At 37.7% G+C, this 17,639-nt stretch overlaps 1 protein-coding gene across 2 annotated transcripts in view; it reads left to right on the top strand.

Moving 5' to 3' along the window:
* EIPR1 (EARP complex and GARP complex interacting protein 1) overlaps positions 1 to 17,192 on the top strand; it is a 59,512-nt gene extending 42,320 nt beyond the window's left edge. Inside the window, exons 5-10 of one of the 2 annotated variants that reach the window (XM_015859354.1) lie at positions 2,271 to 2,370; positions 3,451 to 3,587; positions 7,165 to 7,332; positions 8,586 to 8,753; positions 8,838 to 8,861; positions 14,982 to 17,192. In XM_015859354.1, the coding sequence (XP_015714840.1) occupies positions 2,271 to 2,370; positions 3,451 to 3,587; positions 7,165 to 7,332; positions 8,586 to 8,753; positions 8,838 to 8,861; positions 14,982 to 15,156 (772 nt within the window). In that variant the 3' untranslated portion in view covers positions 15,157 to 17,192. The remainder of the gene's footprint in view (positions 1 to 2,270; positions 2,371 to 3,450; positions 3,588 to 7,164; positions 7,333 to 8,585; positions 8,754 to 8,837; positions 8,862 to 14,981) is intronic. The other variant, XM_015859353.1, reaches the window with a different exon arrangement.
* The last annotated feature ends 447 nt before the right edge of the window (positions 17,193 to 17,639 follow it).

The following is a 17,639-nucleotide window of genomic DNA, read 5'->3' as shown; positions in this document are numbered from 1 at the left end:
TAATTAGCACACTATTCAACTATAAAAATTCTTTACCTTGAAGCTCAGTGACACTCAGGGATGTGAAATTTCTTCCCACCTTTGAAAACATCAAAGAAACTGCTTTCACTGTAGCTTTTATAACTGAAGACTGTGAGTGGTCAGTGTAGAAAAGTGGCAAATATATCAACAGGCATCAAGAATATTGATCTCTGGCTGGAAGAACACTTGAAGAGTTAATTGTTGAAATCTAATTTTATTGTGCTAATTGAAAGAAATTCTACATATAATGATACTGAATGCCAATATAATACTTAAAGCAGTATACAAGAGAAATTAAAGGGGGGGAAGGAGGGGGGAAGGTAAAACTAAAAAATTTATTATTAGAATCTTGAAGATTTCTTAGCTATCAATTCGAAAGTGATGATTCTGATGTATTTTAAATTGATAATCCCTAAACTATGCCCTTTATTTTGGAAAGGGGGAGGCTCATTGTGTGGTCAGATGAAGATCCTAAGGTATTGATATTTTATCCCTTTAGGTGCTTGTGAAGTGTAGCAGGTCATGGTTTCAGGCAATGCAGAAGCCAGTCCTTTCTTTGATCTGCTCCTTTGCCTTAGGGAAAATTTCAGTGTGTGAGGAGTCAGCAGCACACCTTCATTTAGTTCCAATCTTTTCATCTGAATGGCATTAATTTTCTTTTTTTTTCTTTTTCTTTTTTCTTTTTTTTCCCCACATGGTTCTGTCTTCTCAGTCTGGCTTCTCTTTATTGTTTCATGGATCTGTATGCAAATCCAAATTCTTGTTTCTCTAAATATACTACGTTAGAAGTGATGAAACTGTTCATGTGTTCATGGAAGAAACAAAGGGGATTTTGAGTGGAAATTCATAGCTAAGGTTGTGACTGAGGTTGTGTATCACTTCTTTCCATTTCTTGTTCTTTGCTATTTCCTTTGCCTAGTGTTTTGTTTTAAGCTTGAATGAAGTCCCATGGGTTGGATCTGGGATCATCCAGGTCTTAGGAAGGTAGAAGTGCTGCAAATTTGGAGATTACACTATGAATGCTGCTGTATCAAGTGCCAAGCTAGGAATGTAGCCAGTGGCTGCCTGATCTTGGGCTTGCTTACCCAAGAGTGCATCTACTCATGCAACCCTGTTCCATCTTTTCAATCCAAAGACTGATCTGATTCATGCAAGAAGTTAGACAAGGAAGTTTATATCTGGTGATATTCTAGTGATCTCTTGAAGCTTGTCAGGAGTTTTTCTTCATGTGTGTACTGAAGATGAGAACAGCATGTCAAACACTGTTAGACCAAAGACTTAAGTTATTCAGAGACTGGAGAAAGTTTCTCCATTATATTCTCTACTCATATCAGTTGTGATCTCTGTCTTTCACTGCATTGTGGAGATAGAAGATTGCTCAACTTTTAGAATTATTGAGTACAAAAGCCTGTTCTCATCAAATGACAAGTATTATCCTTTTAACCTTTCTGTAATCCCCAACAAAATGTTGGAGTTTTTGTGCATACACTTAGCTGTGCTTCCTTTACCCACTGGCAGTGCGTGCTGCTTCTCATAGCTAGAAATAGAGTACTGAAGATTTCTTCTGTTCCTTCACGTATAGCTCACAGATGGAGAACCACTGGTAAAATGTGTGTTAGAACTGTGATGACAGCCTTGAAGTGCAAGAGGTTTGCATCAGAGGTCTAAGGTTTAGAGGTCTTTTAGTGCAATTCATGGTTTCAAGCTAAATTACTCGTAGTAAGTGCATGTAAAACCCTTTGTTTTGTTCTCTGTATGTATGCAAAGTGATTTGTGCTATAATGACAAAATCATTTTTCATGATTCAGTATATGGGATGGATAGCAAATCAAGTATGGGTTTCAAAGAACTCTTACAGTTAGGCGAGCATCTAAGGAAACTGGATGACATTCCTTTTCCAGACAAATTTTGATAAGATGTCAAAGGACTCTAAAAAGAAAAGAGAAGGATGCATACTCTAGAGTTGACAAAAAATTCCATAACCAAACCTTATTTTGTGTCATGCAGTTTAAGTAAGTGACACTGCAATAGTGTACATCTGTGATGTGTAAAAGTTGCAGGTTTTGTAGTTAAATTATGGGCCGGTTTCAGCTGAAGGAAACAGTAGTCAAAATCATTTAGGAGCTGAAACAGATTGGATCCACAAAATTCAAATGTCTTTCCAGTTCAGACTCTAATTGGTTCTAATGATAGATTTTTAAAATTATTTTTTTAAAAATTTTTATTATTATTATTGTTTTGTTTTACAGTGTTATGTGGGAACCAATGGGAGATGGTAAAAAGATCATTTCTCTGGCTGATAATAACATATTACTGTGGGATTTGCAGGAAAGTTCAGCCAAAGCTGTGGTAAGAATTTTATTCTTATTTTAAGAATTGATACTATACTTGAATGTAGCATGAACAGTACTCATCAACCCCAGACTTGCTCAACTTTTAACTACTTCTTCACTAGTGACTTCAAAAGTATCCTGTCTTCAGTGGGCTCTGGGGGAAATTAATGCAGAATCAATTGATAGCTTTTAAGAAGAGGTAACTGAGTATTTTTATCTGTTCCTAATCATTAATTATTTCTTTTTTACTAGAGTTTCCCTTTCGTACTGATTCTGAAGAAAAGCAATTTTTTTGGAAAGGAAAACTTTGTCATGTTTTCCTTTACATTGCATAGTCATATAGTAAACTTTTCTGCCTTTAAAGATGTGGGATGGCTTATGTTCATGCTCATTTGGGATTTTACAGAAGGATTCTTGCACGCTTCCTTCTGTTATGCAAGGATCATATATGCATGAAAGTTCCCTTCACTGTCCTTAGGTCTACATGTTGTTTGTTGCCTGAACATTTAAAAAAAAAAAAGTATGCATTCTGTGTCTGGGTGGAGATCCAAAAAGAACCTAGAGCTTTAATCTGCTTGTGTGGAATGCCTCTCAGTGAAAGACTTCTAAATATGAATATCACATGCAAGATAACCAAGTATGCTGCTGTACATTTATTGAAGAGCTTTTGATGCTAATTCTTTTCCTGTAGATAAAATGCAGCGTCTTGACATGGAAATGCACATGTTTCATAAGACTTTTGTAGCTGATTATGAAACTGAAAGCATATACTTATTTGCTGGCTTAAGACAGCTGTATGTCTGCTGTATGTCTATATTGTCTGTACAAAGTTTCAACATGTACAGATATGAAACTGCTTAATTTATGTTATCAAGAAGCACTATACTTCTGAAAGCATTGCACTGTGTAAGCCTTTGTAAAAATTACTTTGAGATACAAAATCAGTCTTCCTAGTTTTCTTCACTTTTACACTAGGATTTTGAATGTCTGTTATGCCTGAAATGTTAGGCTATTGTGCAGTGTTCTATCTTTAGTGGAACTACTTTAACTTCAACTTTACGTTTAGAAACGTTGCTAATTTCTGTTTCTTTGTTAGCTCTCTAGTTCTGCAGCCTTAGAAGGGAAAGGACAATTAAGATTTACTTCAGGACGATGGAGTCCACACCACAATTGTACACAGATTGCAACAGCCAATGATACCACTGTTCGCGGGTGGGATACACGAAGCATGAGGTAAAGAGCAATAGCAGTGAAAAAGCTTTTCTTCAGGAGGTGGAATTTTTTGTTGCTCCTAACTTTTTTTAAAAGATTAGAAACGTGGCAGAGCTATCAATTGTAGATGGAATGTTCGGGATTGCATAACTGGTGTATTCACGGTTTAGTAAAGCTTTTTCTGTTTTTTTTTCCCCTCAGTTCCAAATCTGACTTGTATGTTGTATTTTACTGAACTGTGTGCTAGTTCTGAGACTGCTTCTTCAATGCATAGGCATTATGTGAATGAAGATAATCTGTGTATCAACCTGAAAGCCAGGATGCAGCATCAGACCTGAGTATGCTATGAGTTGTCTTCGTAGCATACTGTACAAAGCTAACTTTAATCTCTGAAGGTAGTTCACAGGGTGATTTCACTATTCATTTTTCTGATTTTAACAGTAATATACTATAGTATATTGAAGACTGTATCATACCAGTCATATGAAACTACCAAATCTATCAAAATCATCAGTATTAATTCAGGCTTTGAATCTCCCTGTTAAGGTGTTTTCTTCCCTATGTGGTTGTGGTTTTGATAAGTAAAGGAGTGTTGTTGTGCACATCTGTTTTCATGATGACTAAAGCTTCTGCAAGGTATTTTAAGGTACACTTTATCCCTTAGCACATAGTAATTTATTGCTAAACTGAGGAGGCTGATGTCTTCTAATAACTTTTGTTGCCTTAAAGGGGGATGACTTTAAATTTTGCTCTGAGGTTCCTGTCAGCTCAGGGGTATTGCAGTAAATCCCAATATTTGCCAGCTTTGTATGCTTCTGCCTTATAGATTTGTTTAATTTAATGAACAAAAGTTAAAATACAAATATAATGATTAAAAGCCTCCTTTTGTGTGCCTGTTCTTGTATTTGAAAGTTCATTTTTTTTAGTCCTGTAAAAAGATAAAAATATAACTTGATACATGTGTGTATTCTCATTTATGAAGAGAGAAGGTTTAAGGAGAAAGGTGAGGCTGTTCATTTGTTTGTAACATAGAGCATGTAGGACACTAAGATTAAACCCTGTATTTCTAATAGATGGTGTTAAATGTTGTGAAGTCTGCTTCATGTTCTGTCTTGTTAGAGAATAACATCTCTATCTTGTATTAAATTAATTCTCTGAATAACTTGTAACAAAGATAGTCCAGGCATTACCAAATTCAAGTTGCTTTACCAGGAGCTCATATTTCACTGCCCTTGAACAAATTTAAAAGAACAAGGCTATGTCAAAGAGCTGTTTGCAATGTACTTGAAGAAATACATGCAAGATTGTCTCATCTCCAACCACACTGTAATTAATATGACTAGAATTATGTGAATATTTGATGAGGGCTATCTTGGCTAGAAGTTGGAGTTTAAACTCTGAGATATATAAACTATGGCAGTATAAAACACCAAAAAAATCAAGGTCAGAAAACTGCTATACCAGCAAAGAGGGGAATGGAACTTCTAAAGCATCTTGAATAGCTACTTCTGTGAGAGCAGAAAAAAATCAAGGTCAGGAAACTGCTATACCAGCAAAGAGGAGAGTTTCTAAAGCATCTTGAATAGCTGCTTCTGTGAGAGTACAGTTAAGACAACTGTAAGAGAGTGTAAATGGTATTGAATGTAGCAAAGAAGAAAACACAAGAAGTTGGAAAGAAGACTGTTAGAATAGACTAGGAAGAAGTTGATCATTAGTAAACTTAACCAAGATTGGTTATGCTCTTGAAGCAGAGGGGAAAAACAACTAGGCTGAATGAATGTTTAGAGAGATTATATCAGGGAAATTTGGAGTCCATAAATAAATTATAAAAAAAATGTAGAAGAGTATGAGAAGAGAGCATGACTAGTTGGAGAAAATATTTGTGTGGCCTTGTGTAATCCTACTAATCTATAGAGTAAGTGGGAAATTGAATATATGCTTTATTGCTGTATAGAGTGAAAAAGAATATTTGGATTTGGAAAGGAGAGGAATTGATCAAGTGGTCAAACTAACAGTTAAGTTGGCATAAAGGCTTTCGTGGTAAGCATGACTGAATGTAGGGTAGCCAGAGAATGGAATTTCTTTTTAAAACTTCACACACTTTGCCATGAGCAGTGCAGTCAAGAACAAAATGAAAAATGCTAATAATGAAGGGGAAAGTATTTTATATTTGAAAAAGAAAAAAAAATCTCATCAGGATGTTTTAGGAAATGAGAAGGGAGTGTAAAATTCTGATTGCCGGAGTAGCTGGTAGAAAGGTATACCTGAGTCATATCGTTAGTCTCTCAAAATTTGAGCAGTGTTTTGAAGTTGGTTAGCTGGGTGATATCATTTATCCTAGGTGATTGCAGTAGCTGTCAGGAGAAGGATTACTAGGTGTGATATACTTTGAGTTTCTTCTTATGGGTCTTCTTGAGGGTGGGAAAGCTTTGCAAAGGGATCTGGATAGGCTGGATTGATAGTCCAAATCCTGTTGCATGACATTCAACAGGGCTGTTGGCATGTTCTTTGTTTGATTTTTAACAACTCCATGCAGTGGTACAGACTCATGGAAGAGACAGAAAGCTGCTCAGCAGAAAATGACCTGGGGATGCTGGTTGACAGCTGGCTGAACATGAGCCAGCGATGTACCCAATAATGTCAATGGCATCCCGGCCTGCATCAGAAATCGTGTGTCCAGCTGCATTAGGGAATGGATTGTCTCTTCTCTGCAGTGCTGATGGTACTACGCTTCAAATACTGTGTTCAGTGTTGGGCTTGTCACTGCAAGGACATTGAGTTGCTCAAGCATGTGCAGAAAAGAGCACCAAAGCTGGTGAAGGGACTAGAAAACATGACCTGTGAGGAGTGACTGAGGGAGTTAAGGTGGTTTAGTCTTGCAGAAGTGGAGGCTGAGGGGAGGGGAGATCTCATCACTGCAACTACATTAGAGGAGGCTGCAGTGGAAAGGGTGTTATCTCTTTTCTCAGGGGATAAGCGATGAGATTTGAGAAAGTGTTAAAGCAGCTGAGGTTTATGTCAGATATTAGGAAGAATTTCTTTGCAGAGAGTGGTGAAGCATTGTGAACTGCCTCAGGAAGTGACCAAGTCCCCCAACCCTGGAGGTATTTAAGAGGCATGTGGATGTTGTGCTAGGGGAAGTGGTTTAGTGATAGGTTGATGGTTGGACTTGATGATCTTGAAGGTCTTTTGCAGCCCAGATGATTGTGTGATTCTGAGAGCTAGACATAATAAATAGAAGTGGTATAACTACTTAGGGATGGAAAAGTTTTAGTATGACCATATTGTAGGTTAGTCACAGATATTTGTATGGTTGCTGGAGTGCTGTGCTAGAATCAGCTGGATTTAATATTTATTTTTAGCTCCAGAAGATCTCAATACAAATAAGTAGAGAGGGAAACTTTGAAGCATGCTGAGAAATCTACATAAGTCTCTGCAGTTAACAGTTGGGGTTTCCCCAGACTGTGCACTAGCACCGAGAACTTGAGGTCAGCGGGTGTTGAGGGTATTATGCAAGTTTCCAGGGAAACAGATTCTTGTCAATGGATTGCAGTTAGATTTTTACAGACCATTTAATTTTTTTCTATGTGTTTTACAGGCAGATATATTCCATAGAAAATGCACATGGACAGCTGGTACGAGACCTCGACTTTAATCCCAATAAACAGTACTACCTGGCTAGCTGTGGAGATGACTGCAAGGTGAAATTCTGGGACACAAGAAATGTCACTGAACCAGTGAAGACGCTAGAGGAGCATTCCCACTGGTAGAACAAATTATCTACATGCTGTGTTGTGGGCGGATAGCTTATATCATTTATTCAGCTAATTATTTTACTGTTTAGGAACAATGCAAGCTACGTTTGTGCTACTTTGGATAACATTTTTTCTGCACAGAGGAAAGGTTTTAACATGTAAACATTCCTTGTGTGATTGTCAGTAAGAAGTTTAGGCAATCTTATAGTCTAATTGGGAAGATGCTGTTGTTAACACTGGGGAGATTGGGTACACCTTTTGAGAAGCACAGCAGAGATGTTGGCTTGTGGGGTGCAGATGAGATGCAGATGTGCCTGCCAGACTTCAGCATGATCTGCTGCACCTGATATGCAGAAAAGCACATGAGCTGTTTTGGTTGCCGCAGCTGCCATCTGTCCTTCCAGTGTGGAGTAGTAGATATGTCAGCCTCACTTTTTTCGCACTCTTTGCATCCTGTAAGCCAGAGAAAGTCAGTCATTTTTTTTTTCTGAAAGTATACATTATGTATATTATATGTATTCTATATACCCGTTTGGCCTGAGATTGGAGCCAAGAGAATATCTTGTCTGAAATTTGCAGGCTCTTGTTAAGACTAGATGAACAGTTTGTATCAATGAAATACAAGTTAGAGTAATTCTTACCAGATATCTGAACCCTGAAGCTACTTTGAGGGGAATGAAGATGAGAATTAACAGGAGGAATACTTGTATGTGCTGTTTTTTCTTTCCTAGAAGACTGGAAGGAGAATAATGAAGCACAATCTGTAAAGCATCTAGTATTAATTTGTTATATAAAGTATCAAAATTGAAGATAAATATAATCCTTCTTTTCTTTTAAACTGTGATTGAAAGTTTATTGTGAAAATGAGTTTTTTGTCTAATAGGTGATTTCTAATCTGTGTTTTGTTTGATTTTATAGTTTTAGAACTTAAATATTTTCCTTATGTATCAAACATTAATCTTGCATATACCCTCAGGAAATGGTTATCACTGCATGGTGTGTTTTTGTTTTTTGTTTTTTTGTCCCTAAAGTTTAGCTGTTGAGTTTTGAAGATACTCCATAGGAAACAAATGATATAGAAGCTTAAAGGCCAAATGAAAACACAAAAATATAGTCTTTGGAATGAGACTTTGTGTACTTACCACATTCAAATCAAAGATGAACCTTTAATTCTATTTTTAAGATGGAAATCATTTTAAACAACATTGATGCACTTGCAACCTGCCAAACATGGCCTCTTGTTCTTTCTGATTTATCTTCTTAGGGTCTGGAATGTCAGATACAATCATTCTCATGATCAGCTGATCCTTACGGGAAGCAGTGATAGTAGAGTTATTCTGTCTAATATGGTATCAATTTCTTCTGAGCCATTTGGACATATGGTAGATGACGATGAACTGAGTGACCAAGAGGAACAGCATCAAGAAGAGAAGTATGAAATTTCCTGGGTTTTATGAGTATGGTTATAGTTTGTCTTTGTGTTAAAATGGTTAACGTGCTATTCTTTGCTGACTAGGATTTTTGTATACAGACCTTTCAGGTAAGTAGTTGTAATTAATACTAGATTCTTTACTCACAGTTATGGGTGGAATCTATTCTTTTTATCAAATGAGCACAATCACTATATTTGCACTGGTGGAAAAGGGGGATGGTGATGCTGAGGACCAGTCCTAAAGTCATCTGGATGAGTGAAAAGATCACTTTAATGGAGCTCTGAATCAAGTTATGTACACATAATAATCTGGGTTAAAAGGGGGTGTTTTGTTGTTTGTTTGGGAGAGAGAGAATGAGTAGTCTACTCGTTTATTCCTGATAGCTTTTCTGGAGTAAGTACCTGCTTTTTAAGAAAATATTTTTATTCGATAATGAATAGACAGCACGCGTACGAAAAAAGATGCTATCTTCTATTCCTAATAAGAAACTTTTCTTTGAAGTTTCTCTTTTGTGTATTTTTCCACATACATGCCAACTCCTTGGGAGTCTGTGTCCATCTTGTATCTCATCTTGGAGACCAGAAGATAGTTTTGCAAGCAGTGTAACTAGGACTTTACCTGAGGATTTTTCTCTTGTCACAACTGACCTTCATTTCATCTCAACTGCTGATACAGATCAAGAGACTAGTTTGCTGTCCCTTTCTTGCTTTTTTCACTGCTACTTTGGTTACTTCCATCAATCATATAAATGGAAGAACAGCCTCTCTGTATCATATCAAAGGTCTCTGCAGCCTGTATCATAGCGACTAAGAGGAAATGTTATAGAAACAGGAAAACACACTATTTCCCCTGGGTATGCTTCCAGTCCTAGAACGTGAGCAGTTTAAGGGACAGTTACTACTTTCTGAATCATCTTTGGAGTCTTCTGATTTTTCCCTCTAGAGTTTGCTTTTACTGTTAGCCATATTCATGAGCTTCTTTTCTCACTAGCTGTGCTTTTGATTGTTCCAAAACATGCAGTGCATATACTGCCATTGTGAAATGCATCCAGGATGAGTACGCCAGTTGTGTTGTGTCTTTGTGCTGAAATAAGGAAAACCTTCAGCATTCTGTCAAAAATAGGTACTCTGGTAGGTACTGGAGAACACCGGGTGTTAGACACTTCACTTGATAGGATACGTAAACAAGTTGGGCCGAATCAGGTGCAGTGCAATTTCCAGGTGTAGTTTTCCCCTGCAGTTTCTTTCTTTGTACAGTGTATCTGGTAATGAATTAATTTACTGTGGTAAGACAAATATGAAATCTGATATTCAAAACAAAACTATTTCCTTCTTTTAAAGATGAGGTTTTTGTGTCAAAACAGTTCAGAAGGCTGTTTCTTGTGTAAGAAAACACTATTTATAATGAAATGAATGGCTAGCTAATATACTTAGAAATTTTGTTCTAGTTGAAAAATCTTTGAATTCTGCATTACTGAATGGAGTAAAAAAGAAAATAGTGTGCCACCTGAGCTTACCTGGAGCAAACTCTGCAGTTGTAAAGTTCTGCCCTGCAGTTAAAGGGAAAGGACGGCCACTAGGCTTGTTGTAGAGTCCAATGCATTTACTCTTTTGGTTGCATTTTGAACTCCGTACATTTTGCTGCTCTGTTGAATCACATCTGTTTCAAGTAACTTTTATGTTAAATCCTCCTTAACTTTACTGTGATAAGGAATTAACGATTTTTGGTGACTCTGAAAAACACTTTAATAAACATTATGATGACAAAACAGAATCTCTAGCTCTGCAAATGTAAGTGGTTGTTAGCATGAGCAGTAATTGGAAATAACAGCTCTCTACATGAAAACAATTATCCAAGGCTTAACAGGCTTCTCTCTCAAGTCAGTAGTGCAATTAACCTCTGTGTTATATAGTAAAATGAAAACTCTTCTCCTTTTGTAGAAGATGGTAGGGGTTGTGCGGTGTGAATAAGGCTACGAAGAGAAATCAGTCTGGTTTCAGCACTGCCTGGCATGGGTCATAAATTTATGCAGGATGTAGGTATAGATTACACATTGCTTAACGTAAGTGCTTGATGACAGAAAAGCTTGATGCCTTGTCAGTTGATGCAGGCAAGAGCAAATACAAGAAGAGAAAAAGGTACTAAATTCTTTCCAAAAAAATCTTTGAAATAGTACAAGAAAACTTGAAAGTTGTGAAGCTTTTCGAGGGCAGGGAAAAATTTGTAGTAAGGAGGAAAATAGTTCACCAAGCTTGCCAGGCTTAACAAGTGATTACAAAGGGTGCTCATCAAATAAAGTTTGTCAGACTTCACTATCTAGGAATCAGCAGTCAGAGCGATCTGTACCTCTACCTCTTTGAGAGCTGTTATTTATGGAATGGATGGTTTCTCAGATAAAATTACATGAAATAATAGTATTTAAAATTATTGCTATGTTATGTATACAGTGTTAAGAAATACACTTATAAGGTCTATCGTGTTAGTCTCAAACTGTTGAATGTTAAAGAGGTTCCAGTGCTGTGCCAAGGAAAACCTCATGAGGTTTAACAAATACAAGTGCAAGTTCTTGCACCTGGGTTATGGAGACTCCCATTATCAATACAAGCTGGGTGATGAAAGAAGTGTGGCTATGACAAAAAGGACCTGGTGGTTCTGGTGGATGACAAGCTGGACATGAGCCAGCAATATGCCCCTACAGCCCAAAAAGCCAACCATATCCTGGGCTGCATCAAAAGAAGCATGGCCGGCAGGGCAAAAGGGAGGGAGGCGATCTTGTCTCTACTCTGTGCTGGTAAGGTTTCACCTGGAGCATTGCATCCAGATGTGGATTCCTCGGTGCAGGAGAGACATAGACCTGTTGGAGCATGTCCAGAGGACAGCCATGGGAGTGATCCAAGGGATGGAATATCTCTCCTGAGAGGACAGACTGAGAGAGCTGGGAATGTTCAGCCTGGAGGAAGAGAAGGCTCTGGGGAGACCGGAGGGGCCTTTCAGTATCTAAAGGGAGCCATGACAAATGAGGAGACAGACTCTATAGCAGGGTCTGATTTTACAGGACAAGGGGAAATGGTGTCAAACTGAAAGAAGTGGTATCTAGATTACATATAAGAAGTTGTTTATGTTAAGCATTGGAACGAGTTGCCCAGAGAGGTGGTGGATGCGCCATCCTTGGAGACATTCAAGGTCAGGTTTGTCAGGGCTCCGAGGAACCTGATCTAGCTATAGGTCTCCCTATTTGTTGCAGAGGAGTTGGACTTGGTACTCTTATGGTATCTTCCAACTTAAACAATTCTATAATTCTGCTAATAAATTTTTAGCAGATAGTTTAAAAAAAAAAAAAAAGCCAGCCAAACAAAGCCCACATAAATTAATTATCTGTGTAGTAAAAATGATGTAAAACATAAGCTTTTCTTTGTGTTCCACTAGTATTTGCTGTCACCAACATCTTTTTCTATGTAATCTTTTTATACATGCGACTTTGTTCTTCTTTTTAAGTATTTGTTGCCTTGACTAAATAAATGTCAGTGTCATAGCTGTTAAGTGTATACCTTCTTGCAGTAACCAAATTGTTTAGTATTTGAGGGATTAAGATTCTGAGTTCATTCTTTAACAGATTAAAAAAAAAAAAAAAAAAAGAAGCAAAAGCTGTACAAAAATTCATCAAGAGTAAATAGTTTTAGCCCTGGGACTTGGAAACAGAATAACTTTTAAGTATCCTAGATTCATGTAGCATCAAAACCTGTATCCCCAGCCTAGTCTTGGATTACCAGAAAAGTGCTCACATTGCTAAAATGCAAATGAATCTGGGATGTTTTCTTTGAAAGAGTCAGCATGGGATAAAGTGATCTGTCTTGAAGAGATGAGGAAGAGAAAACCACCTCTTTCTGCTTTTCTAATTATTTTGGGCAATCTTTCAGATGCACAAAATGAATTCTGCTCTTTATCCCACTTTGCAGAAACCTTTTGGGTTTATTGCCCATTACAGAATTGAATGATGCGTCTCTTCTCTCTCATAGTGTTTATATAGAATGCCTCTGGACAGGTTGTTTCAGGTCTTGTTCATGAGTTGTGTTATTGAGATTATTTTTTCCTTCTGATTATCTTCTATAGTATCTCTCTCCTTCACATCAATTGATCACTTCCATTAGGATTTTCTTAGATTCTTGACAACTTTCCAAACTTATGCCAGTCATGTGCATAAGTAGGCTAAAAGAATAAGTAGGCCTTACCTGCTTAAACAGCCGTAAAAGAAAATGATCTCATGTGACCTGAAGAACCATGTGATAGCATACTTTCTTGTATGGGAAGGTAAAAAATAGTCTTGTTGAGTATGAAAGTAAATGTATAGACAGTAATAAAGATCAGTTAATCTTTGTAGTTATAAATGGCAATACCAAACTTTATGATTCTGTCTTAAACACTCATTCCACTATGAATTCTGTGAAATAAATCAGATAAACTGTATTGTTTAGATGAAATGCTTTATTGGAAGATACAGAAATTAGTGTGAGTTAGAGGCGTATTTGTCCTTTGTTTATCCAACCTTTGGTTAACTGAGACTCCTGGTTAACTGAAAGTCGGTCGTGTCCCCTGACAGCAATATTCACCATGCATTACTCCCCTGCTTTTCCAGAGAGACATTTGAAACCTTCAGAATAATGGAGTTCTGGCTAAGTGGGTGAGCACTGCATGAGGCTCATTGCTGTCTAGGGACATGACCAACTTTCAGTTAACCAGGCATGTCAGTTAACAGGAAGTTAGAAAAACACATTGTGGGAGATGAAGTGTCTGCATATGTGTGTTTATTAGCTCTCTGCTGTTAGATGGTTTGTAGTAAAGGACGCATTCAGGAGAATTGCAGAACAGTCCTACTCTTTGTAATTAGCCAGAGGCTGTATGTTGTTTGTGCCAGCACCCTTTTTGTTAGTTGACCTTAAACGCAGCACAAGTAAATGATAATAGACCTTGGAACTAAATATTTGAAGCTATTCTGTAGTATCAGACTGCATTTGGTTCGTTCATTAAATTCAATTGAATTTTAATTGTGATGTTAGATTCACAGCTGGTTAGGCCGGCTAGGTGGACCAGTGATATCCTGCAAGCAATTTGAACATAATGCTGTGTGTGCTTTGTGATTGTAAGGATGTGTACTTCCAGAGGGAAGTGATAAAGGGCAAAGAGTGATCAGCACTTCATTTCTGCAACAGCAGTATCTGTTTAAATGATTGGTAGTTTGCAAAGCCCTCTGTCTTTGCTTTCTGCAGGCAGGACTGAGGCTGTAATACAAGTCTTTTTCAGGGAGGCGGGTGGATGCTGATCGCTGTGAGGCAGGAGTGATTCTCTATGGAGGAAGGGAGCTGTAAGGTCTTCCTACAAACTCACCTACCCTGCAGCTACAAAACAATGTACTGTGGTGCCCTTAAAGAAGGGAGTGGTTCTGTGTCTGGGGAAGAGAAGGGCTGCTCTCAACTAGCAGAGCACAGCCATTGACTCTTGAATGGTTTGAAATTTAAAGACAAGCCTGAATCAGTTTTGAAATATTTCCACTGCAGAAGAGAGTATGTCTGTCTCTCTTGATGATGTGGATGACTAGGAACTTGGTAGTGAGAGGTGAAGTATGTGATAATAAGTGAGAATTTGCATTGTTAGTGCATCTGGTGTTATAACTAAAGGTCTGAGAAGAAGGAAAAATGATCATGCTTGGAGGGGTGCCTTTATTTCTTTTCTGTTACTCTGAATGGGTCCAGGGTTGCAGCACAGAAGAGAGCACAGTGTCAAGGACCAAAACTTATCTGCCTGCTCTCATGTAAGAGATTATATGCTTTGAATAATTCAGTTGGCAACAAATAAGGTGGACCATGATCAGGAAAAGCTGTTGATTAAGGGAAAAAACAACACTTGTCTTTTGATGCTTGAAGTATGAGAGGAAGGGTGGAAGAGATTGAAATGCTTCAAGAGGGTACTGACAGACATGGAAAAATGCACTGAAGTTGAGAATAGCATGTTTATAATTGTTTATACTTTACATGATTGTGTTATCTGAAATGTACGGATGTGCAGACACCAGGTGTAGAAGGGTACTTCCTTGAACCCACACTACTGTGCTGTTAAATAGGAACTTGTGCTCCAGGTGTTAGTGATGCTTAACTTTGCATTTTAAATCAAGAGTGTTGATGGACGCTTACTTTCTTGTCTTCTTTCTTTTTTTCTTTCTTTTTTAATTATAGGATCAAAGAGCCCCTTCAGGACAGTGTAATAGCTACCTATGAAGAACATGAAGATAGCGTATATGCAGTTGAGTGGTCCTCAGCAGACCCATGGCTGTTTGCCTCTTTAAGTTATGATGGGAGACTTGTTATTAATAGGGTTCCAAGAGCTCTTAAATATCACATACTATTATAATTGGTTTGGGTTATGATGGGATTGTTGTCTTGATGTACACAATTGGTAGGTATTGTTTAACATTTTTTTTTTCAGGATCTACTTTCATTTTTATTAAACACATATACATCTTTGTTAAGAAAATTTGTACTTATATGGATGCTTCTAATTTGTCTTTTGTATTTACCCTGGAAAGTATGATGCCTATTTTAGAAAAGGCCATACTGGTTATTGTTCTTCTTTAGTTTTTTGTTTGTAGCCACTGAGTTTAGGGATTGCAGAATTTCTGGAGGTGCGAGGTGCTTTCCATACTACTGATTTATTACTTTAGCTTTATGCAGATATAGTTGATTACAGAGGAGTTAATGCTTAGAAGACTGGAACAAGGTGCATGTAACAGAAGTCATCTAGTCATTTCCAACAATATTTTATCTTTCTTCCTTATATAAGCAGCCTTCTGTACTTAGGGTCACATTCTGCTAACTGTTCTGGTTCACACTTTAACTACTGTAAATGCAGTTGGGAATGTCCTGAAAGGTTGTCATAATTTAGTCTAGTATTGTAAATAGTTTTTCTCATTGTGTATCCTAAGAAGGAATGTTAATCATGAAGATGAAGCCATCAAAGCAGAGTTTTCGTTTAAGCTTTACAAAAGTAAAGTCCCTCCCTGTAATTTGCAGACTAAATGCACTTTTGTGCATGTATTGTTAGAAACATCTATCTCTACCAAAAACTCCTATATTCTCATGTGATGTATTATACCATGTTTGCAAAACTTAGTTGTTTTGTAGTATATGTTGAGGGACTCTGGAGCTACATCATTGTTAACATGTAAAACCTTTTGTTGTTTGTAAGTGATGTCATTCTTATCCTTTTGACTCGGTGCCATTCTGCAGCATGACGTAGCAAACTTTCAAGTAAGCACAAAATGTCCTTTGCTACATCATACTTTTTGCAACATGTGACCCAGGCGTCAGTGACTGTCTTGCTGCAAATGCTGATAACAGATGTTGCCCTGCAGGAGGATGCACAGAAAACTTGAAATGTAGATGGAAGGTGTGGTAATATATTCCTGCACATACTGATAGATCCTCAACCCCTCAACGTGATGAAAATTCTGCTGCCTATTCCTTGTATACTTAGACTGAACTTAACAGCAGTTATCCCTTGTTGTCTTTACATCACTGTTTGTTCTTATTGTCTTCAGGACTTGTGTATGTGTGGTGGTGTTGGTTGTGGTGGCATTTTCTAAGGCTATTCTGAAGGGGAAATACCAAGGCCACTGGCATAGACCAATGGACAGACCAATTCCAGCCTCTTCCAGTGCTTCCTGACAAAATTGCTATAGTAACTGCTGGAAATACTGGAGGGAGGGCCTGCTCCTAACCTCTGCTTGTGCTTACCCACTGCCTGGATTGAAATGTGCCCAACTGTGTGTGTGGAAACACACTCTGAGGGTATTGCTGGCTGCTACAGACCAAAGTGTCCAAAGTTGAATTCTGTTCCTAGCTGTTTGAAAAACTTCTTTGGAAGAATTCATGTGAGGGAGTTAATTTAATTACATCTGTATTATTGTTTGTTTGTGTTACTGCGATGCCTGTCTGCTCCAGAGTGAATGCTTCAGTGGAAATTCTGATGGTCTACATTTCTGTGTTAAGGTTTTAAACTTGTGCTGTTTGAAATTGCCTCAATCTGTAATAAGGCATGAGCTATGCACTTGTACATTGTAAGAAAAATTACTTCTCTAACTCAGTAGTGCTTCAGTTGTTTGAATATCAAAATCATTGAAGGAGCTGCAGTTTCTGTGGAGCTTTCAGTCTTCAGACACAAAACCCTGTTGCTTTTTTCTTCCTCACAAAAAGCCCTGTGATTTTTCTTCAGTGTACAGCGGAGCTCTTGAAAACCTCATTAACATTAGGAATAAAGGTCTAATGAAATTTTATTGTCTGTTAATGTATATGGCTTGTAGTGGGAAGGTGACAGGAAATCATGTAGCCATATGTGGGATTTGGTTTGATTATAATATGTAATAAAATCTGGGACAGATTTCAGACTAATTTTGATGTAGCTGCATTTTCTTTAATATTTGAGAGCTTATATGTGACCGCCCTACCTGCAAACAAGTAGTAACAAAAATATCTTCTTTTGTTTTAGTTCTGTCAAATGGTGTGTAATATCATGTAACAGGGAATAAGAGGGGCAGTGAATGCTGAGAGGGGTAGGAGTGGCAGGTCAAATTTGAATAAAATGAGTTACAGAAGAATCAGGAGAGTGGGAAGGATCAAGTTGTAATCGTTTTCAGCTATCTGGACCTGGCTCTGAGCAACTAGATCTGGCTTCCAGTGTCCTTTGTACATTGTAGGGGAGTTACATTAAATGGTATTCAGAGTAGTAAAGATGACTGAGTGGAGAACTGTGGAGGATCTTAACATCATGGGGTGACTGGATGATGAAATGATAGATGGAATTCTATGCAGAAAATATAAAGAAAACTCTGATATTAT

The sequence above is a fragment of the Coturnix japonica genome, chromosome 3, assembly GCF_001577835.2.
Source record: "Coturnix japonica isolate 7356 chromosome 3, Coturnix japonica 2.1, whole genome shotgun sequence".
NCBI lineage: Eukaryota > Metazoa > Chordata > Aves > Galliformes > Phasianidae > Coturnix > Coturnix japonica.
This window is presented reverse-complemented; position numbering and strand designations above follow the sequence as displayed.